The 24,576-nt window shown below is 38.5% G+C and overlaps 1 protein-coding gene across 1 annotated transcript in view; it reads right to left on the reverse strand.

Annotated features, from left to right (window-relative positions):
• Positions 1-24,576, reverse strand: part of prkdc (protein kinase, DNA-activated, catalytic subunit) — a 235,195-nt gene that overhangs the window by 196,272 nt on the left and 14,347 nt on the right. The window contains exons 3-13 of the mRNA XM_059980547.1: positions 22,150-22,242; positions 16,959-17,033; positions 15,640-15,739; positions 14,580-14,692; positions 12,096-12,195; positions 11,948-12,003; positions 11,017-11,047; positions 5,309-5,466; positions 3,848-3,994; positions 1,789-1,953; positions 982-1,150 (exon numbers count right to left, since the gene is read on the reverse strand). Of these exons, the coding sequence (XP_059836530.1) occupies positions 982-1,150; positions 1,789-1,953; positions 3,848-3,994; positions 5,309-5,466; positions 11,017-11,047; positions 11,948-12,003; positions 12,096-12,195; positions 14,580-14,692; positions 15,640-15,739; positions 16,959-17,033; positions 22,150-22,242 (1,207 nt within the window). The remainder of the gene's footprint in view (positions 1-981; positions 1,151-1,788; positions 1,954-3,847; positions 3,995-5,308; positions 5,467-11,016; positions 11,048-11,947; positions 12,004-12,095; positions 12,196-14,579; positions 14,693-15,639; positions 15,740-16,958; positions 17,034-22,149; positions 22,243-24,576) is intronic.

Genomic DNA, 24,576 nt, shown 5'->3' on the forward strand with positions numbered 1-24,576 from the left:
TCCCTTCTCCAGCTCGGTATCACTTTTGCCAATCACCTTTCCAGCTCTTGGCTTCATCCCACCCCGTCCGGTCTTCTCCTATCATTTCGCATTTCCTCCTCCTCTCACTACTTTCAAATTTCTTACTATCTTTCCTTTTGGTTAGTCCTGACGAAGGGTCACGGCCTGAAACGTCGACAGTGCTTCTTCCTATAGATGCTGCCTGGCCTGCTGTGTTCCACCAGCATTTTGTGTGTTGTTGTTGTTTGAATTTCCAGCATCTGCAGATTTCCTAGTGTTTCCTCAACATTACTTCCTTGCTTTCACTTTCTTGTCCTCCCGACATGAATGCTAATATTGTATTTGCCTTCCTTACCACCAACTCAACCTGCAAGTTAAACTTTGGCAAGTTGATCTCCCAAGTCCCATAGCATCTCAGATTTTAGAATGTTCTCCCCGTTTAGAAAATAGACTACATTTTTATTCATTTTACCAAGGTGCATGACCATACACTTTCTGACACTGTATTACATCTGCCACCTCTTTACCTTTCTCCTAATCTGTCTAAGTCTTGCTGCAGCATCCCTACTACCTTCAACACTACCTGCCCCTCCACCTATCTTCATATCATCTGCAAACTTGACCACAAAGCCATCAATTCCATCATCCAAATCACTGACATACAACATAAGTGGTCCCTACACTGAGCCCTGCAGAACACCACGTCACCAGCAGCCAATCAGAAAAGGCTCTCTTCATTCCTGCTCTGTTTCCTGCTTTATCCATGCTAGTATTATAGTTGTTATTGTTCTCCCGCTCAAATTTCAAATGGGAGTGGTTCAAAATATGCTGTTCTCCCTTGTATAAGCTACATTCCTTTGCAAACTAACTACATCTTCAAAATTGATGTGCATTAAGAAACCTTAGGGAATATTTTGCTAATCATGCCAAATGGAAAAGTGGCAGTTTAATATATTTATGGGAGTGAACAATTACACTGACCTACTGTGCTGATAAAACTCCAGAGCATCGGGCCTTTTCCAGCCAAAGCAATAAAGAGTTTAACAATGGATTGACAACAAACTGGTTGCATCTTTGTGCTATATTGTGGGAAGCCATCCATCTGAACCACTATTAGACGTTCTAACACCGATGTATAAACTCCAGGGACCTGAAGAAGAAGAAAAAATTCCAATCATAGATATAAACTCTGCATTTTTCAATAAATTTCTCATTTCAAACAGCTGAAGCAGAAATTTTTGTTCTCTGATAATTTTAAAATATTTTAAAAATGAAGGTATTTTAGAAGTGCAAACACGAGGAAATCTGCAGATGCTGGAAATGCAAACAACACATGCAAAATGCTGGTGGAACACAGCAGGCCAGGCAGCATCTATAAGGAGAAGCACTGTCGACGTTTCAGGCTGAGATCCTTTGTCAGGATGCTGCCTGGCCTGCTGTGTTCCACCAGCATTTTGTGTGTGATATTTTAGAAGTCTTGCTTTTGGTCAATTTCTGCGAGTACTTTGTTAATCAGGAACATGAATGATTAAGGTATTCCTTCCACGAATCTTGACAAATGCACTGGTGCACATGGTTTCTATGCCACAGGGACTGGATCCAGTGGTATACAAGATACTTTTCTGTAAACTAATTTTAAGAAATTAAGTCACAATTTAATTCTAGCTATTAAAATATAATTTAAAATCAAATTATGGGTGCAAATGAAACTGAAAATAAGATAAAAATCTCATTAACAAAAGACAAACATGGAATGTTTCTAAAGGAAACAACATTAGATATACATACCTTGTCAATGTGGAAGATGACATATGCAATGGAGTCTAAGAAACTGGGAAGCTGATAAATATTGTCATCTTCAGTATCTGCTTCTGTAAGATACATCTGTTTACAACGCTGAATCAACTCCGTGTACATGAAGTTAACGTGTTCTGAACCAACAGCCTTACAGGGCTAAAATGATAGAGAAAGCATTAAAATTAAATAACCTTTTAGACTCTATTAATTTTGGTAAAGTTAAGACAAGAACCAAAGTGCAATTATTTAAAAATATTGTAAAACTTGTTGATGTTAATGTCTTTAATATTTCTGATTAATTTGTTACATCACTAGCCCTTTAGAACTGTTCTGTACTTTGTCGAATCAAGTCCTTTCATAAGGCATCCAGAACCAATGATATTAACCCACCATCTCCCCCTAGTCGTGTACCTGCTTCAAATATTTCTCAGTTTTCCTTAAAAATGCAACTGTCCAACACACCCTTGTTTCATTGCGCTAACAATTTATTCTTATATTATGAATCTATCTTCATCTTTTCAGGCAGAGCATTCCAAATCTTGATTGGTTGCATTAAAACTCTCAAAACCCAAAAAAAGGTCAATATAAATTGTCAAAAGCAGAGAAGACATCAAAGCAATGCACATACACTGCGCAACTGGTAAAACGCTGAGCTTTTATAATAATATAGAGCGTAGTGGATAAAATTAATACTTTTTTTAGGGAGAAGATAAAGGAGTTGATATACAGTTCCATAATAAGCAAAATAAAATAAATAAAACAGCTGAAATAATTTGCGGGAGAAAGCGAGAGGTGGTGACATAAATGGATCTTGAACAGAGGGAAGATCAATGGATCCCAGAGTTTATTTACAACATGCAAAGTGAAAATAAAGGAGGAAAGCAGAAGATAAAACTATACAAATTAATGGTGAACAAAATACAAGATGCTGGAGAAATCAGTGGGTGAGAGAGCACCGGAAATAGGGAAATATATAGTTGATGCTTTCAGTCGGGCCCCTTCAACTGGACTTGATGTGAAGGGTCTCTACTGAAATTGATGACTGTCAATTTTCCTCCACAGATGCTGCCTAATCTGCTGAGTTCATCCACCATCTCGTTAGTTGCGTCAAATTCTAGCATTTGCTCTCTTACATCCACAAATCAATGGTGAGATTGTAATTAGAATAAGATGTCTTTAAGAAGATGATGAAACAAAGATGATACAGAACAATTCATGATGATGTGGCGGGAATGAGCACTTCCACCGTCATTAAAAAGGTAATTAAACTGACACTTCATGAGGAAAAGTAAAGTTCAAAAGAAATTAGATAATCAAAACCAGAAGAAAAACAAAAGCAACGTGGTAGAAGTAGATAATACCGGACTTTATATGAGGGTACTGCAAAATAATAATCTATATAATATAATTAAATACTACTTTTGTAATTATCTCTTCATATTTAACATTTGCCAACATTCGTAATGATATTCAATACAATTACGTGCCCAGAGAAGAAAAAATCATCTACTCACAATTCTGCTTAATATATTATCTAAACTCAGTAAGTATCTTGCTCTTATAAAAATAAACTCAATTGGTATAATTGCTTGGCACTGTGAAATCATTCCGATTTCTTAATCCTCTGTTAAAGGTCATGTGCTAAAAAATGCAACAAAATTTACAAATATACTCAATAACAACAATGGAGTGCCTCAAATTCTGTTATAAACAGTGCAAATAATCTCTTCCCTGAAACTTAATCAGTAAATTAGACATCTTACAAAACTCATCAACCATTCTTTGGAATCTCAGTAGAACTGCCAGTTAAATCGAGTAAATTTTACTTGTGGGGCTAAACTTCAACAGCAGGGAAATTATACATTTGAAGTTCCACTTGTTGAGATAGTGGCAGATAGCTTTCATTCTCTCACAGCTCACTTACTTAGAATGACATCCAATTACTGAAACTCACTTTTCCTGTAAAGTGTGATTAACTTTACACAAATATTCCTATTTATGTACTTTATAAATACAAAGGAGGAGCTCACATAACAACTGAGAAACATACCGCTGCAAAAAGTCCATATCCTCGAATAGCAATTGAGAGTTCTTTATTGCTTGATTCCATTGTCCGGATTATTTTATAAAACTGTGCCATAAAGTACTGCAACTTATCTTTATGCACATGTGCATTTTCTGCCACTTGTAATGCAATCTGTGTATGAAAAAGACAAAACAAATTAATTGTTTTACCTACTTTCATGTACACTGTTATAATCTAGGAAAAGTTGTGGTCCGAGTTGTGTGTGAATGTATCGGTAAATAAGACTACTGGTCATAATATCCTCTAATGCAGCCTTACAGAATTTTTCACCTCTGGAAAAACAGTTTCAAAGGGAAGGGCAAAAATTAGGCATTCTGTTTAATTAGCATCCATTTCAACACCGTCAACTTTACAGTTATATCAAAGTGCAAACAGGTTACAATCATAAAGATCCTGGACACCCTGATACTAATTGAATAAACGTACATCTACATTTTCAGAATGAACTAACTGAAGATCCAAAGTGAAAAGAACTTGAACATGCAAATGGTAAAATATCAATTAAGGGAGTTGTTCTACTTTGATGGAAAAGTAAATACATAATATTGAAACAATTATATTTTTGCACTGAGAAGATAGATTAGTGCTCATAGTTAAATGTCAATAACATGGTCAATTAAGATCATAACAACTACAAACTACTAAAATGGTTGACAGACCACTGGAGTTTATTCCTGTAGGGCTAGAATTAATAACAATGAAGTTTTGTTAACTGTCTCTACCTATAATGCCTGGTACACAACACACTAAAAGTGACAATGCAGACAAATAAAACCATAAACAAAAAGCACATAAATAGCAGGATTTGTTTTTGAGAAGATAAATTCAGAATTCAGTTAATCTCAAATTTGTAGTACTGTGAAGATTGTCACCTCTTCATAATACAGAAAACATGCATTGGAAAGGTATTTGAACAATACCAAAACTGAGGAAACTGAATCTCAGGAAAACATAAGCAGGATCTGAGCACGATATACTCAGTCGTACTGAGTTCAAGACTTTACCTAAAAGGTGTTCAGAACGTGGAGGGTGCTATGAGTTTGATGAAATGTTTTGTATAGAGGCGTATATGGGAAAGACAGATAGGCAAATTGGGCAGAAAGGGATATTACTAGAATTAGATGAAGAGGAATGAGGAGAAGCTTGTGAAGAGGAAAAAGCAGTATGAACCTGTTGTGCAGAATAACCACTTTTTTTTTGTGCAGGTTAATTATTATGAAACAGGTTCCAAATCAAATCTGCAATTTAACTGGGAAAATGCCACTCCTTCTTGTAGTATATCATAATAATCTTTGCTGAAGATACAAAGACATGTGAGCAAACGGAAACCACCCTGTCATATTTCGAAGCATATTAAATGGAAATTTATTTTATTGATTTATGTCAGATATGTATTAGAATACCGAAGTAAGGAAGATTAATTACCTCTTTAAGGAAACTTTCAAGAGCAGCATTGCCTGCCTTTTTCATCTCAGCATTAGTATGGCCACACCATACTGACATTGCTTCAAAAAGGACTTGATAGTTGTCTAGGAGGTAGCTGCTGAATTGGTTAGAATGCGATGCAAATAGACGCATTCCAGCTGTACAAAAGATATTAAAAAATACACAATAAAATCTTGAATATCCTACAATTATTTATATTTAATTCCCTCTTCCTAATGCAATAATACACATGGTTCAAGACAAATTGATCAATGGGAGAAATGAGTGGTTAGACGGAAATTACATAATGTGATGTGATTGAACCATACAGATTATCCAAATTGGCCAGATGAAAATCAGCTTTACATCAAGTGCATGGGAAATACTAAATGATTTTCATTCCCAGTCACTATCCAGTGAGCTTTGCTGGAAGTTAACATTCACACACATACAATGAGGACAGGATGAACTGCTATAGCCTCTGCACTTCAACAGCCGACTCATTCTTAGAGGTCAACCTTATATTAAGAACACGCTCTAAGGCAAGTTCTGGAAGATGTACAAAATCCATACCTTAGTATGCATGAACACCTTCAATAATAGACAAGTGAGGGAAGCAATGGCTATGTTTCAAGTATTCAAATTCCCTATCTTGATGGTACAGTAGACCTTCACCAATTCTCTTCTTTTGATAATCCGGCACTGATTTCAAATTTCCTGGGCCACCGTACCAATCTGCTGTGTATTGTTTTAGTTGCGCTAGACCAGGTGTTGGCAACCTTTACCACTGAAAGAGCCATATGGACCCATTTCCCACAGAAAAGAAAACACTGGGAGCCACAAAACCCGTTTGACATTTAAAATGAAATAACACTGCATACAACTTTTTTTTTTTGCCTTTATGCTATGTATAAACAAACTATAATGTGTTGCATTTATGAAATCGATGAACTCCTGCAGAGAAAACGAAATTACATTTCTGCATTCAACAAAAACATTTTGAACTCCGAAAAAAAGACGTTGGGTTGAAGGTTACTTTTAAATAAAATACTCAATGTCTATTTGAGTCCTTCTTGTATTTATGAAAAACGCCGAACTTAAATTGTCCGCCAGCAGCAAACCAAAAATAACGTCAGCCAGCTGTCAACCTGAAAAATAAAAGGACTATTTCACTGAACCATGAAAAAATATGAATATACGTAAAATAATAGGCAATTAAAATATTTATCATACTTGGTTAATGGGATTTCTGCTCCTGGACCTCAGCGCACAGCGTCTGCACATCAGGGCTGTATGACGTCACCTTCATCTTTACACAGGATCGCAAGCTGTCATTTGTGAGGCGTGCGCGATGTTTGTTTTTAATAAAGTTCATGTTGGAGAACACCTGCTCACATACATATGTGGATCCAAAGATCGACAGGACTCCAAGCGCATACTTTTTAATATTTACATAAATGTCGGGGATAGCATTCCATGTTTCGAACACAAGTTTGTCCGGTTTTGGGAGGTTTTCAATATCACTCCATTTGTGATTCTGAGCAAGAACGGCCTTCTGACGGGCAACATCTTCAAGGTCTGCTGTCAAGCGTCTAAACTTGGACACCCATATGTCTTTGTCGGCTATGTCGGCCAGTTCCATCTCAAGATCAGGTTGACTCACACCTGCCAATGCAGTCGTATTCAGTAGGGATGGATCGATGCTTAGGGGAGTGACCGGGAAGGATAATGTGTTTTTTTCCTCTCTGAACTCACAGAAGCGTTTCCCAAACGATGTTTGCATTGCGATGATTGCAGAATGTAAATACTCTGTAAATCTCTGGCAAGCACTGTCAACTTGCGCTCGAATGCCGAAACATCCTCCAACATGTGCAGGGTTGTGTGTCCTTTCCCGTGAAGAGCTGTGTTCAGTGTGTTCAGGTGCACTGTCATGTCTACCATGAAGTGTAGCTTTTCCAGCCACTCTGGCTGTTCCAGCTCAGGAAAGGTGAGCCCTTTGCTGCCCAGGAAAGTTTGCACTTCTTCCAGACACGCGACAAAGCGTTTCAGCACCTCCCCTCTTGACAGCCACCGGACTTTGTTGTGCAGCAGAAGATCAGAATATGCGCTTTCCAGCTCGTCCAGTAACAAACGGAATTGACGGTGATTTAAACTTTTAGCCATTATTTTATTGACAATCTGAATGACAACATCCATTACTTCTGTGCATTACGGAGGAAATGTTTGAGCGCACAGTGCCTCTTGGTGCAAGATGCAGTGAAAAGTCAGCAGCTTTCTGTCCAGCGACTTCTGCAGTAAAGCCACAAATCCCTTGTGCGCTCCTGTCATACTTGGTGCCCCATCAGTAGCTACTGACACCAGGTGGGTGGTCTTTATTCCTTTGGCTCTTAAACAATTCAAGACAGCCTCACAGATGTCCTCCCCCCATGTTTGGCCTTTTAGAGGTATCAATTCAATCATTTCTTCCTGTGGCCCGGCAGAGTTTACATACTGGTAGAACAGCGCTATTTGTTTAATATCACCTTTGTCTTTAGACTCGTCACAGGCAATCAAGTAGGCCACAGCTGAATTGATGTCTTTAATTTGCCGTCTTGTGATGTCTTCTGCCATTTTTATGGTTCTGTCTTTGACATTCTTTGCAGAGAGGGGCATATCCATGATTTTCTGCACAATTTCAGTCTTGTTTTTAAAGTCCGTGAATAGATGTTCTGAAATCTTAATGAAAGATTCTTTTATATATTCACCATCTGTAAACTGCTTCCCGTGCCTGACTATTTCCTGAGCGGCAACAAAACTAACATATGTAGTTGATTTTCCAGACTTCATCCACTTCTTGAAATGATTTTTGCTCAGCTCAACCTTCCGCATCAGTTCCGAAACGGCTTTTTTTCTCTCATCTCCATCCGGATATTTTTAAGCAAAGGCTGCTTGTTTATTCTGGAAATGTCTTGCGACATTTGACTTTTTGTTGTTTGCTAGTTTCTCATTGCATACTAAGCGTACCGGTAAACCAGTCTCGTCAACAGTGAAAGCAAATGAATCTGCCCACGTATCATTAAACGTTCTGTTTTCTTCAGTCACTTTTCTTTTTTTAGAATTCTCCATAGTTAGCCTACCTTGGATCGAAAAATTAAAGAAATCGCGCACTGGCGGGTGTCAGGCATTGGCAGTGGTGACATATATTAATAGCGATAAAAAACACGTTGTAGTGGTGTGCTACACGCAGCGCTAAAGTAACGACACGGAGTCGGTAAACTGCAGTCAAAGATAACTCTATTCGAACGAAACAGCCTTGCTTTTAAGCCTCCCTCAACCCGCCTCCCCCCCGTGGGCGCAGATGCTCCAAAAGACACATACTCACAAACCCCTATAGGCTATCTCCCTTAGCCAGAACTCTGGCTAAATGTGAGCCGGTTCGGATGTGCCAGGAAATGGGTTGCTACAACATTTTATTTAGATTGTACAAGATCACCATAATCTTCAAATTTAGAATTACATTTCAAAAACTAACAAACTAACATAAAATACATTTTAATTAAATACTCATCATTTATTTTCCAAAGCCACAGGGAGCCGCAGCACAGAGATGAAAGAGTCGCATGCGGCTCCGGAGCCGCAGGTTGCCGACCCCCGCGCTAGACCTATTCACGTGTTAGCGTGCTCTTGTAAGCACACACAGGCAATTCCTGCTTGTTTTCTTGCATTTGTTAACATCATTTGCTCTGTTTTTTAGCCCCAACTATGGCTCCAATGAGTAAAGGTAATGCACCTCGTGCTGTGAAGCAAAAACACCGCACATCATCCATTAAAGATAAGGTTGAACTCTTGAAAAAACAGGACAGTGGTCTATCGGTGGAAAGCTTGTGCGGTTCAAGATGGCAGCACGATGTAGCTTACAGCGGCCACTCCAGAGCTGATATATTATTTGTTTTATTTGTTAAGCGGGGTGCCGTGCGCAATCCTAATTTGATGAAAAACGGACGTGGGAGCACGGAGGATCATCTGAAAATCTCCAGGAAGACCTTCTTTGTTTCTGCTGCTGTGAGGTCTGGGGCTCTGCTGAGAAGAACAGGCCCCCAGTCCTCAGGGTTGCGTTGCCATTGGCGGGGGATTCTTAATACACTCGACAGAGGATGGTGCTCGGAGAAGCTGTGCCGGAGGGGATGGTCATTGGCTCGGAGGTTCGATGGACTCGGAGTCTGCTGCGGCCAGGTCGCTTTCAGTATGTGCAGTGTCTGCGAGGCTGGGTTCAACAGAGCTTTCATTATGTGCTGCATCTGCGAGGCTGTGTTGGGCAGCACCGTGGAAGTCCATAGCGGGGGTATTCCCTTCTGCCGCCTGCATGGGATGACAAGTCTGTCGGGACCCTGAGGACTTGTGGAAACTGTGTGGTGGTTCCTTTCGAACTTAAAGTCTTTTAACATCTTGGACTATTTTCAGTGTGCCCATGGTCTGTTTTTTATCAATTATGCTATTGTTTGCACTGTTGTAACTATGTGATTTCGTGCAGGTCTTGTAGCTTTAGTTTTTGGTCTTGTTCTGTCTGGTGGAATTGGAGCTCCTTTCCGGGGAACGTGCTAAGATGGTAGCGTGATATTAATACACAGCAGCCTCTCCGGACTCTGGATTTGGGGATTGCCAAATGTTATGTGGATTTTCTGGTGTAGTCTGTTTTGTCATGTGCTTTTGTGATATCATTCTGGAGGAACGTTGGCTCATTTTTTAACTGCATTGCATTTGTGGTTTCTAAATGACAATAAACTGAATATGAATGTTACAACATTGGCTCTTCCAGTGTACAATATGAAGAGACAGAATGAAAAACTGCTACATTATTTTGCTGATAGTTGCTCAAAGGAACGGATGTGCGTAAGAAAAACAATGAAAGACGGAAGAAGTTCGGAACTAGATAAAGTGCTGATAACGTGGTTTAATCTTCGTGTAAGTGAAGGTGTTGAATTATCTGGAGATACGGTGAAGGAACAAGCAGAAGCGTTTCATGAAGAACTAGGACTAGATTATGAGTGTGACTATAGTGAAGGCTGACTTATTCGGTTCAAGCAGCGTCAGGCTTACAGTTTTGTGCAGTGTGTGGCGAAAAACGTTCAGCAGACAAGGAAGCAGCAGCAGAGTTTGTTAAAGAAACTGTTGTGCCAGTTTCAGCACCTGATGCTTTACTCATTTTTCAAGATGAAGATGTTGATGATCCTGACAACCCCACACTTGCAGACATGTAACTTTGCCTGAAGGTATATTAAACGTCTCACTTTAGAAGCAGAAGTGCTCAACTGTTCTGTATGTTAATTCCTGTACATTTACCTGTACCTTTTATTTTATCTGTACCTGTACAGTATATTACTTTATTAAAATTTCACATGCTACTCATTTAATATTTCTTTCATTATTATCTAACTTGTACTAATTTACACGATATTTTAAAGGTATGATGAGGCGGTTAGCTATTGCTTAACGTGATCCTTCTGTAATTCTGCATTTTCACTAATCGGGAACTCCTCAGGTCCCAATGGTGCCGGATTATAGAAGGTCAACCTATATTAATATTTTCTTCACTTCTACAACTTGTCACAGTTGCAATCAATAATACCAGAATATTAAATACATTACTCCATGAAATTGGAGCAAATGAACTTCAGATTGTTATTATTATGTCAAATGCAAAGAGGCGATACAAAATAAAGAAACCTTACCTAAAGGAACAGCATATCGCTTCATGTCAGTCTGGTAAAAGAAACATACATAAGTTGACAAATTATGGCATTAATGACCGATTAGAGTTGCTTTCTGAACTCACAAGAGGTAACATATTTTTTTTCTTATTCAATGTAACCAGGACTGAGTTTCTTTAATTCCTCTCACAAAAATTGTCATTTTTTATTTAAGCAGTTTGTTTACTGACCAGAGAGATCTAAATCACTACATAACTGCTGATCAATCCATACCCAACAGACAAAAGTACTTGACTAGACAGCAACCGAGTATTGACAGATCCATACAGGTACTTCAAAGAATTAAAGCTCAATATTCCATACAGGAACTCTGACTGTGGTAGTAACAGAGGGGGCCTCAAACCTATGATGTTCGGGCCCGGATGTGGAAACCCTGCATGAGCTCTCTCCAGTAGGCAAGAAGAATTTGGAATATCTAATTTCCTAATCCCTTCTGCCCATATTTCTCCGTTCTTTCCAATTTTCACGTGCCTGTATAAGGGTCTCCTAAGTCTTTATTGTGCCTGCCTCCACTACTGTCTTTGGCAGCACATTTGACACCCACCATTCTCTCTGTGTGTAAAAAATTTCCCTCACATATATCACTTGAACTTTCCTCTCTCAAATGCATGCCCTCTAGTTTTAGACATTTTAACTCTGGGAAAAAAATCTACTCAAATCTTTGCCTCTCATAACTTTATTAACTTCTATCACTAACACAATTTGTTAAAATAAAAAAGGGCCTAGCACCAACCCCTGTGGCAAACCACCTGGTACATCTTGCTAACCAATGACCATCTTAATAACTATTTCAAGCCTTTCAACTCACCCAATGCAAAAGTAAACACTGACTCTTTTATCTTTCCATGTCAAAGAAAATGTACTAGAAAAAAATATGCAATTTAGAACTAACCTGTCGACTTATGGCTTTCATTGCATAGTCAAAAATACTCTTTGATGTCTTCGGATCTACAAAACAAACTCATTTGTAATTTTTCCCTTTTTATTATGACCAAATTAGGCAGTTGTATCTCAATATAATTTAAACAAAAAATACCAACCTTCCTCTACAGATTTAGTGAAGTTAACCATAAGTGCTTTTAGTCCTCTAAGGCACCCAGACACCACAAGTAGTTTTGGCTCTCTTGTTGCTGAAGTCATCTGAGGAATTAAGAATAGTCAGTTTTCATAAAGAATGACTAGGTGAGGTCACAAGATAAAAAAGAAAACCCAAAACACATTTCTCATGGAATTGGCCTTTACAAAAAATGGTTTTACTGAACATTAACATAACTTCTTCCATCTAAGCAGCAAATTGCTGTACATACCATTTATTAAGAACAACATAGATCAAAACTCCAATAATCCAGTATCCTTAAAACATTGGTGGTGCTGAAACAGCAGATATTGCAGACTATTGTGTATTATTCCAATTAATACCTTTTATTTTTCAGATATTATACAGTAAAACAATGCATTTTCCAATCAACCAGTAAATCAAGATCAGAGTGGGAACAGTGTGCAGCAAACTTCATGTGCCTTGTCAGATACTACACCAGTAAATCAAGATCAGAGTGGGAACAGTGTGCGGTGAACTTCACTGCTCAGTCAGATACCAACCCATCATGATTTCCTAATAGTTGGATAGTAGGTCAACAGAGTTTTACTCTGTTTATTTCAACTTGCATTGGTGAAACTAAGAACAGTTACAGACGAAAATGAACTAGCATTCATTTCTGTTTGGAATAAGAACTTAACAAAGGACAATTTGCTGATAACATCAGTACAGGGCAAGGAATGTCATGTAACAAATTAAAATGAACCAGGTTGTTCTATAATTAAGAAGTTTGGTTAAAAGAATAAAATTTTTGGTGCAGAGAGCAACCAAATTTGTTGCCAAACTGGTTGTCTGTAACAGCCACTAAATGGATTCAAAAGACACAGATACACTAGGTCAAAGGGCAATGATATGGCAGACAGAATATGAAAAAAGTGAAGCCTGCGACTCTATCAGAAAAAAATAGTAGAACTTTCTCTTCAAGGGTGAGATATTGAAATGCATTAACGTTCAAAGGAACATTGTTTTAAATGAATTATTGCAAGTTAACATACAGGTTATGCCAGCCATCAGGAAGGAAAACTGCACTTTGACCCTCATTGCAAGAGGATTTCCATTCAAGAGTAAAGATGTTTTACCATAATCATATATGGACCATATATAGGTCTGGTCTCCCACCTAAGATGATAGTGGGGACAAGTGGAGGTTCACCGAATTAACTCCTGGGATGGGAAGATTATCCCCTGAGGTGAAGTCATCCTCTAAAGAGAAATCATGAAGTTTGGAAGAATGAGAGGCGATCTCACTGAAATGTACAAAATCTTTATAGGACAAAAAAATTGTGCAGGAGTGATATGTCCCTGGCTAAAATGACATCAACCAGAGGTCATATTCTCAAAATGAAAGATTAACCTTTCACCAACAAGTTTTTTACAGTACTGAACCTTTGGAACTCTCTACCCAAAAGGGGTGTGCAATCTGACTGAGACCAGTCAAGGCAGAATACAAGTTCAGTGAATCGAGAGATGTAGTGTCAAGGAAGTTAAATGTCACCACCATGCTCTCATTGAACAGCAAAGCACATGAAAGAGGTCAAGTAGCCTACTTTTGATTTCATTTCTTACTAATGAAATGGAAGGAAAGATTGAAGGGAGTAGATATCTTCACAGTCTTAGTGTCATTAGAAAGAACAGGGAAATCATGTGACTCAACTTCCACACTGAGTATGTTACTGGTTTTGAAACTGAGGTGATGCAGGAAACAAAATCACAGAAATTTACAGGATAGTAAGATGTTATTCAGCCTTTTATGCCCAAGCAAACCAAAAAGCAGAATTTAGGTCAGTCCTATTTCCCAGCTCCAGGCCTCAGCATTCAGAATACTTGCTTAAGTTTGTTTCACGATTATATAGGTTTAACTGATTGAATAAAATGCAAGTGATTGGAAATGGAAGTCAGCCAGTGGTGTAGTGGCATCCACTCTGGACTTTGAGGCAAGTGGTTCCAGGTTCAAATCCAGCCGGCTCCTTGCATGCTTTTCAACCATGCTGTATCGAGCATCAGGTTAGCAACGTGACCTTGTAAAAACAGATCATGCTGTATCGAGCATCAGGTTAGCAACGTGACCTTGTAAAAACAGATCATGCTGTATCGAGCATCAGGTTAGCAACGTGACCTTGTAAAAACAGATAAATGCTAAAGAAATGGCAAGGTTACCACCCACAAGGCTCAGAGAGGAACACACAGCCAAAGAGGGTTCAACAACCAGAAGTAGAAAGAAAAGAAAGTTTACAAACTGTTAAATGTTGGGATCAGTCAAATGGATCATATGATCTCTCATGGCTTTGATCTGAATTGTTAAATCGGTTTCCACTTCTGCAGGAGCTATTGAGGGTTTCCAGAGTTTTCTCTTTTTATTTTTGTAAATTTGTATCTGGTTCAGGTAGTTAAAATCAAATGGAAAAGAGATGAGAGGATTATGCACATACCTGAGTTTTCAACTCACTTAAGTAGGCACGGAAGAGTTTTTCCGAATTATCAAGCATTTCAGCAGGATGTACTTCAGCTAGAACCCCCAGAAGTTCATATATCTTCTCCAGTACTATAAAGACAAGTCATTAAAGTATTTTAATGCATTTACTATGTTTACATCCATATAGTGTGCCTATTAAGCATCTTAAATGGCAATAAAAGGCAAATGTCAGATAGTGTAAACAGGCGCTACATCAGATGGCCCTCAAAAACTGGTACGGCGATCATGGCAACTGTGGAACATTCAACATTCCGAAGGGATCATTCTGTCCATTTCACTCAGATCCACACTTGCATTTCCACCAACACTCACACCCTTTCTAATATCTTCTTCCCATATAACTGCAAGAGGTGAAACCCCTGCCTGCTGACCTTGTTTCTTCCTTCAGAAGAAATGTTAACTTCCCACCATCCAGGGATTCAACTGTCCTCACAAGTGAAGTAGTGATTTACTTTTTCCAAACTAGAATATTCCCTTTGTTGGTCCTGATGTCACCTCCTCTGCATGGGAGCAACCAAATGCAACAACTCCCAGCTTTCTATCAAATAAACGCAATAAAACTCAATGCAAACTCGGGGAAAAAATCTGAACTTGCAAATTATTTTCATTCTAATCCAGAATTTCAAATAATCAACCATTCCAGCCTTATATTTCACATTTCCAGAATTCAGTTACCTTTCTTGCTCTTCTTCTGGAGTATCAAAATTGTTTTCTATTTATACCTCCTTATGTCATTCACCCCTCTTTTATACTCTCCTTTAGGCACCACCTGTTATTCAATGCATTCCAACCAATTAAAGACCCATTTTATTCAATTTCTACCCTTCAAAACTTGTTTCATGAGTAACGTTTCCAGGTCCTGATCAAAGCTCATTGACCTGAAATGATAACTTCTGTTTTCTCTGCACAGATGTAGCATGACCTGCTGAATACTTCCTGTATTTTCTGTCAATACTACACCAGATGTTTTTCTCTCTCCACAGCACCATCAACATTTTCAGTTATTACAAACTCACCAGTGTCTGGAATTTTGCTCTTCTGTGCCAATTCCATGTAAAATCTGTTGAAGATTTCTCCAATTCTAAATTCTTGAAAAGACATTTTACTGCGCAGCAACTGAAAATGTATCATAATATTATTTAAACATTACTGATAACAAAACAAATTCCACTGTACCAATTTGGTTGATGAAAATGTCTACATCTTTATTTCATATTAGCTCAGTATTATTAAACTTAAAAATAAAGACTGCAATCCATTATTTAAAGGCGTAGGATAATTATATGTGCTATATGTGTGCCTGTTGGTTCTGTGTTGTTTTGCAACTTGGCCCCTAGGAACAATGTTCCATTTGGCTTTATTTATGTGCATGGTTGAGTGACAATTAAACTTAAACTTGAAATAATGGTTTCACATATGAGCTGAATGCCAAATCATACTGGGGACATTTTCCCCCTGATATTGCACCACGGGTACTTAATGCATAATCAGTCACAGTTCTACTTCCATGTATAACAACAGCACAAAAGTAGGTTCATCCACTGCATCTCAGCTATGACATTAGAGTCCACTTAATATTCTTAATATCTAATATTTTTATTTCTAAGGTTGTCATTTTAACTTGAGCTCAAGATGTTTTTTAAGTTCCGAATGTTCATTCTACTGATGAAAATAAAGTTAGCAGAGCAGGATTTAAAATATTCAAAACAAACACATGTAGCACTGCAAATCATTGCACAGGGAATTACTCAGTTCATTCATAATTGAAGAAAAGACAGTCACTTTTCCTTACTTTACATTGTGTATTTAATAAGATAAAAGATATTAGTGCTTATGATTGAACAGTGCCCAAAAAATCTCCCCACTCATGACATAACAAAGGTGGTGATATGAAATAATAATTAATCTATTATATGGACTTTATTTAAAGGGAAAAGATGAGTGAAGAAACAAGAAGGACTCCTTAATTTTATTTGAACATGGCTATAGAGAAAAATTACTCTCTGATCAAGATTAGGGACAAGGTCTCAATTTAACAATTTATCCCAAGATAGCATCTCCAGTAATATTGCATCCATGAAGTACTGCACCAATGCGTCAGCAGACATTACATCCTCAAACATTAAGAAGGAGAATTCAATGGACAACTTTTTAGACAAATCTGTGTTGATACTAACGAAGATAAATTGTGCTTATTATATCCTGAAGAAATAATACATGTAACACTTAATTGTAATTCAAAGTTATTTTTAAAATTCATCTATGCTTAGAAAGTACTTCAAGATAATTAACTCCCTATGAAACACCATGAAATGATGAGGCAGCAGTATCCTACCACAAGGAGGAGGTCTAAGGCAGCAGACTTGCATTTTGCAGCTTTTTCTTTGCTGTACATCGAAAGACACATTTCCTAAGAAATTAAAGAAGGCATTACACACAAATAAAGTTCAATTGTACATACGCTCAACAGCTACTTTATCAGGTACACATGTGCACCTGCTTATTAAAGCGCATTATCTAATCAGCCAATCATGTGGCAGCAACTCAATGCATAAAACCATACAGACATGGTCAAGAGGTTCAGTTGTTCAGACCAAACATCAGAATGGAGAAGAAATGTATCTAATTGACTCTGACCATGGAATGACTGTTGGTGTCAGATGGGGTGGTTTGAGCATCTCAGCAACTGCTGATCTGGTATTTTCACACACAACAGCCTCTAGTTTACAGAGAATGTGTTGAAAAACAAAAAAACAGTGAGCAGCAGTTCTGTGGGTGAAAATATCTTGTGAATGAGAGAGGTCAGAGGAGAATAGACAGACTGGTTCAAGCTGACAGGAAAGCTATAGTAACTCAAATAACCATGTGTTATAACAGTGGTATATGTATATGAGTGCTCGTCACACAAAACCTTGAAGTGGATGGACTACAACAGCAGAAAACCACAAAGGTATATCATCCTAATAAAATGCCAATAAAAAATAAAACAACAGCTCAAAACTTCACTGCAGATTTCCTTTTCAAGAATGAGTTTGTAAAATACCTAGACATCTACAATGTGAAAATTCTGTCCCTAATATAAAGTATCAGTTATATTTTAATTACTAAATTCTACTTCACTCTTTTTTTTCCAGTCACTAACATGATCTGATGCTAATACCAACAGCCTCCACTCCCAAGCATAAAATATTTATGACTCCTTTGGCACTAAGGTGGACTGTTTGGAATGCTTCCCAGAGAAGCATTCTCTGAAAGCAGACTTGGTATCTTCATTGTGCAGCAAAACGCTGTTTCTACTCCTCCCTAGGACCTTTAAAGACTGAATCTTAGTTCCACATAATTGATCTCATCAATAACTCTCGGAGACGTGAGGCGAGATAGGCTTTTATTAGCTGGGAGAGAGCAGTCAGCAGCAAGAGACCACCACACAACATCCAGGAGACTGAGGGAGGAGCAGTGCCTCCAATCGCCTTTATACCGGGGTCTGTGGGAGGAGCCACAGTAGCAGTCAGCGGGGGGGGGGGGGGGGGGGGGGGCATGTCCAGACAGATATACGTAGTTCACCACAATCTCCTCATTCTCTCATATCCTTTCAAAATTCAGCAGATCAGTAGGACTTTACAAAGGAAAAAGTGCAAGGCAAACTGAAAGGTCTTAAAATGGATAAGTTACCTGGACCAAATGAACTACATCCCAGAGTCCCTAGAGAAGTTGTTGAAGAGATAATGGATGTATTGGTCATGATCTTTCAAGAATCACTTGATTCTGGCATAGTCCCAGAGGACTGAAAATTGCAAATGTCATTCCACTCTTTAAGAAGTGAAGAAGATAAAAGAGAGGAAATTACAGGCCAGTTAGCCTAACCTCGGTGATTGGAAAAGTGTGGCAATCCACCATTAAGAATGAGGTATCGGGGTACTTGGAAACTAGTGATAAAACAAATCTAAGTCAGCATGGTTTCTGCAAAGGGAAATCTTGCCTGACAAATCTGTTAAAATTCTTTGAGAAAGTAACAAGCAGAGTGGACAAGGAAGAGGCAGTAAATGTCATTTACTTGGACTTTCAGAAGGCATTTGATAAGGTGCCTCACATGAGGCTGCTTAACAAGATAAGATCATATGGTGTGGCACAGATAGATGAATGACTGACAGGCAAGAGGCAGCAAGTGGGACTAAAAGGGGCCTTTTCTGGTTAGCTGCCAGTGACTGGTGGTGTTCCTCAGGGGTCAGTATTGGGACCACTACTTTTCACATTGTTGGTCAATGATTTGGATAATGGAATTGATGGCTTTGTGGCAAAGTTTGCAGATGATACAAAGATAGGTGGAGGGGTAGGAAGTGCTGAGGAAGCAATGAGATTGCAGCCCAACTTAGACAAATTAGAAAAATGGGCAAAAAAGCAGCAGATGGAATACAGGGTTGGGAAATGTATGATAATATATTTTGGTAAAAGGAACAATAGTGCAGACTATTATCTAAATGGAGAGAAAATTCAAACATCAGAGCTGCAGAGAGACTTAGGAGTCCTCATGCCTGACTCCCATAAGGTTAATTCACAGGCTGAGTCTGTGGTAAAGAAGGCAAATGCAATACCGGCATTTATTTCAAGAGGAATAGAATGTAAAAACAAGGAGATAATGCTGAGCCTTTAGAAGACACGAGTCAGGCCGCACTTGGAGTATTGTCAACAGTTTTGGGTCCTCTATCTCAGAAAGGATGTGTTGTCATTGAAGAGAATCCAGAGGAGGATCACCAAGATGATTCTGGGAATGAAGGAGTTAACATACAAGGAGCGTTTGGCAGCTTTGGGCCTGTACTCACTGGAATTTAAAAGAATGGATGGGGATCTCATTGAAACCAACTGAATGTTGAAAGGACGAGATAAGGGGGATGTGGAGAAGATGTTTCCTCCGGTGGCGGGATCCAGAACTAGAAGGTACAGGCTCAAAATTGAGGGGTGACCTTTTTAGAACAGAAGCAAGCAGTAATTTTTTTAGTCAAATTGTGGTGAATCTGTGAATGCTTTGCCACAGACTGCGGTGGAGCCAAGTCCTTGGGTATACTAAAAGTGGAGGTTGATAGATCCCTGATTGGTTGGGGCATCAAGTGATATGGTGAGCAGGCTGGTGTATGGGGTTGAATGGGACCCAGGATCAGCCATGATAAAATGGTAGAGTGGATTCAATGGGTTGCTCCTTTGTCCTATGGACTCACTCATTTATCATTTCACTCATTTTCAGTTATTGCCCAGCCAAATAGTCCTCCTGTTCTCAACTCAATAATATTGCAAATGACCCTCTTAGAGAATGCCCTTCTCTTTACAAACTCACTGTCATCATTATCTTGCACATAAAACCCCTGTGCTCTGTCCACACCAAGCAAAGCTTCTCTCCAAACACATCTTTTCTCTTCAAAATCTAAAAATACACTACTAACTCAGAAAAGACCTTGCCCATTTTCTAGAAATCTATTTGAATTTGAGTATATTTAATAAGGCGTGACATACCTAATAAAATACCTGCAGAGTCCTCTAAAAAATGAGATTAAAATTATTCTGGAGGAATGTTTATTATAAAAGTTGCTTTTTCCACTTATAAACAGAGCAAAAACATGTTCTTCATGGCAGAATTTCCTGTAATTTACCAGCTCTATATTGTAAACAGCACTTTGATATAATACAAGGTTCAAACTCTCTGGCTGGTGTCCATGTTTCTGAACTGAACCCCTGGCATTCAGTCATTTAAAGAGCCGAAGGTCTGAAACCTCCTCAAAAGGTGCCACAGAATTCCAAACCAACAGCTTGTTCAGTATTTGCTGAGGTTTCCTATCACTTGCACTAGGAAATCAAAAACCCAGTGATTGTGAACCACATGACAACAAAGAGACTCCCATTTAAGAAGTGAGATAAATGTACAGGTAATTAGGTAGTACTGATGCACTTACACATTAGTAGCATTTGACATCATGTCTGGTGAAGAACTGACATGAGGTGTCACTTTGGGCATCACTATTTCACACAATTATCCCCAAGTTCACTGTTTATAACTATACCATGGAACTTCCCTGCAGATAATCTCCAAGAAATACAAATATAGGATGCTTGACCTAGACAGACTATCAGAAGCTAAGCTGATTGTTTTCTTTCCCTTAAACTGAATGTACTTTTCAAAAATTAGATTATAATTAACATCAAAATTAGTGGGAATTTAGAGGATTAGGTAGCTTTTAAAAACCAACAGAAGGCAACTAAAAAGCCATTAGGAGGGAAGATATGAAATATGAAGATAAGCTAACTAATAATACCGTTTTTTTCAGATGTACACTAAAAAGAATAAAAGAAAGGTGAGAGTAGATATTGGACCTATGGAAAATGTTGATGGAAAGGTAGTAATGAATCAGCTATGATAAAATAGAGGCTTAGACTCAATGGGGCGAATAGCCTAATCTCTTATGGTCCACAAGGCTGTGTGCTTCGCCCTCTGCACTACTCACTTTATACTTATGACAATGTGGCTAAGCACATCTCCAATGCCATATTCAAGTTTGCTGATGACACCACTGTCATTGGCCAAATCAAAGGTGGTGACAAATCAGCATGTAGGAAGGAGATTGAAAATCTGGCTGAGTGGTGCCACAACTACATCTTACTCAACGTCAGTAAAACTAAACAGCTGATTATTGACTTCAGGGGGAGAAAACCAAAGGTCCATGAGCCAGTCCTCATCAGAGGATCAGAGGCAGAGAAGGTCAATAATTTCAGATTCTTCTGTGTTTCCATTTCAGGTTACTCATCCTGATCTTAGAACATAAGTGCAATTATGAAGAAATCACAGCAGCACCTCTATTTCCTTAGGAGTTTGCAAAGATTCAACATGATCTCTAAAACTCTAAAAAACTTCTATAGATGTGTGGTGGTGAGTATATTAACTGGCTGCATCACAGCCTGGACTGGAAACACCAATACTAATGAAGAGAAAATCCTACAAAAAGTAGTAGACAGGGCCCATTCCATCACAGGCAAAACACTCCCCACCACTGAGCACATCTGTTGTTGCAGGAAAGCAGCATCCATCATCAGGGATCCCCACCACCATGGTCATACTCTCTTCTTGCTGTTACTATCAGGAAGAAGGTACAGGAGTCTCAGGGCCCAAACTACCGTGTTCAGGAACAGCTATTAACCCTCAGCCATGAGACTCTTGAATCAAAGAGGATAACTTCACTCATCTTCACTTGTTCCACAACTCATGACTCACTTTCAAGGACTCTTTGTCTCATGTTCTCAATATTTATTGTGTATTTATTTATTATTTTCCATCATTTTGTATTTACACAATCTGTTGTCTTTTGCAAACTGGTTGAAATCCCAAATTGGTACCGTACTTTAATGATTCTTTATTATTCTATTATGGATTTATTGAGTCTGCCTTATATGTACAATAATTTTTTTTGAACTTTGGTCTAATGGTCTAAAATTATGAGTATATCTCTATAGGTTTATTTAAATGATAGCATAAAATCTCTTACCTTGATTTCATTGGCATGTGGTCTAACAGCATTTTTAATCTTTTCAACAAATGCAGTAACTAACTTCAAAACCTCTTCTCTACAGTCCCGAAACTAAAAAATCAAAACAAGACAGATTTTCTTAGAATGACAAGTAATAGTTTACAAAGCCAATAAAACACTGAAATAATCAACTAGGCTTGCCTCAGTTCATGTTACTCTCACTTGAGTCAGTGGGTTCAAGATTAGTTCATACACTTATTTGTTTTCCATTAGTCAAGGGAAATTGGGATCATTCTGGAAACTATTTTCCAATGAGTCTCACTAGAGAGAATTAATAGGGGTAGGATTTAGGAGCACTTGGAAAACCGTTGGTAAATTAGGTAAATCAGCATGGCTTTGTGCCTGTAAAATCATCTCTTACTAGTTTTGAGGTGACGAAGGTGATTGAGAATGTTGTCTACTTGGATTTTAGAAAGGCATTTGACAAGGTCTCTCATGGGAGGCTCATTCAGAAGATTAAGATGCATGGGATCCGAGGTGAAATGGCGGTTTGCATTCAAAATTGGCTTGCCCATAGTAGACAGAGTGTGGTGGTGGAAGGGACTTTCCCTGACTAGAGGACTGTGAATAATGGTATTCTGCAGGAATTAATACTGTGACTGTTGCTTTTTGTGATATTGTATATATGTATAAAACACAGATGAAAATGTAGATAGTATGATGATATGAAAGTATGTTGATGTTGGGGCTCCTAAAAGGCACAGCGGGTTATAGATCAGTTGTAGATGTGGTTCCAGAAATGGCAGATGGAGTTTAACCTGACCAAGTGTTGCACTTTGGAAGATGAAGTGTAAAGGGACAATACACAGTTAATGGTAAGATCCTTAATAGCGATGATGTGCAGAGGGGTCTTGAGATCCAAGTTCTTTGTTTCCTGAAAGTGGCTACACAGGTTGATCAGGTGATTTTTTAAAAAAGCAATAGATATGCTTGCATTTATTAGTCAAGCAACTGAGTTCACAAGTCAGGAAGTTATGTTGCAGACTGTGGTAGCATAGCGGTTAGTGCAGTGCTATTACACCCATGGCGTTCCGGAGTTCAATTCCGATGCGATTCTGTAAGGCGTCTCTGCACGTCCTCCCAGTGGAATGTGTGGCTTCCCCCAGTTGCTCTGGTTACCTCCCATAGACTAAAGATGTACCGGTTCGGTCAATTGGTCATTGTAACTTGTCCTGCGATTAGGTTGGGAGTAATCAAGGCTTCGGAGAAGAGGGTGCAGAAGATACTTACCTGATTGCTGTCTGGATTAGAGGGTAATTGTTACAAGGAGAGTTTGGACAAAATTGTTTTTTTTTGTTAGAGGTTGAGAGATCTGATAGAAGCTTACAAAATTAGGAGAGGCATAGACAGAATAATCTGCCAGTACCTTTTTCTTGGGGTTGAAATGGCTAACAGCAAAGGCATGCATTTAGGTGAGGGGGTTAAGTTCAAAGGAGATGTGTGGGAGAAGTTTTTATTTCTACATAGAGAGCTTAGGTGCCTGGGATAGTCCTGGTGGCAAATAAGATAGGTTTTCAAGAAGCTCATAGACAGACACATGAATGTGAAGGGTATGGACATGATGTAGGAAGAAGTGATTAGTTTAGTTAGACATTTAATAACTAGTTTAATTAGTTTGGTACAATATTGTGGACTGAAAGACCTGTTCCTGCACTAAATATTCTTTGTAATAGACTGAAATTTCAGTGCTGTACTGAAGGTTATTATGTTGAAGGTCCTGCCTTCGAGATGAAATACTATATTAAAGATTTAACTATTCTCTCAAGTGGACATAAAAGATCTCAGGGTGCTACTTTGAAGAAGAGCAAATTAGTTTTATTAAAAGAGCGAAAGAGAGAAATGGTTTTGTTCTTCAAAGTAGTGCCCTGAGATTTTTTTTAAATTTCTAAGAGGGAAGAGATAAGTTTTTAATATAGTATTTCAACCAAAAGGCAGCACCTTCAATAGATTAACATTGCTTCTGTACAACAACAGTATGCCAGTCTAGATTACAAAGAACACTGCACAAAGTCTGTTCATTTCTCATTGATCATTACCATTAATTTACTTTTTTCCAGACCCATTTTGGCTAAATTGGCTATTTCATTTGCCACATTATAATAGGAACCATGTTTCATCAACAGTGCTGTGCTCTGGCCAATCCTATAGTTGTGAAAGACAGCAAGATAACTTACAGGATCAATTACAGGTATAGCTGGAGAAATAGCAGATGGGATTTCACCTGGGCAAATGCATGGTGTTGCACTTTGGGAAGTCAAATGCAAGGGAAAACCATAAATTTAACAGCAGGGCACTTAAAAGCACTGATATGCAGAAGGATCTTGAGGCTCTTGTCCATCGATTCCTAAAAGTGGCAATACCTGTAGATAGAGTGGTAAGGAAGGT

Source organism: Hypanus sabinus, chromosome 1 (genome assembly GCF_030144855.1).
Source record: "Hypanus sabinus isolate sHypSab1 chromosome 1, sHypSab1.hap1, whole genome shotgun sequence".
NCBI lineage: Eukaryota > Metazoa > Chordata > Chondrichthyes > Myliobatiformes > Dasyatidae > Hypanus > Hypanus sabinus.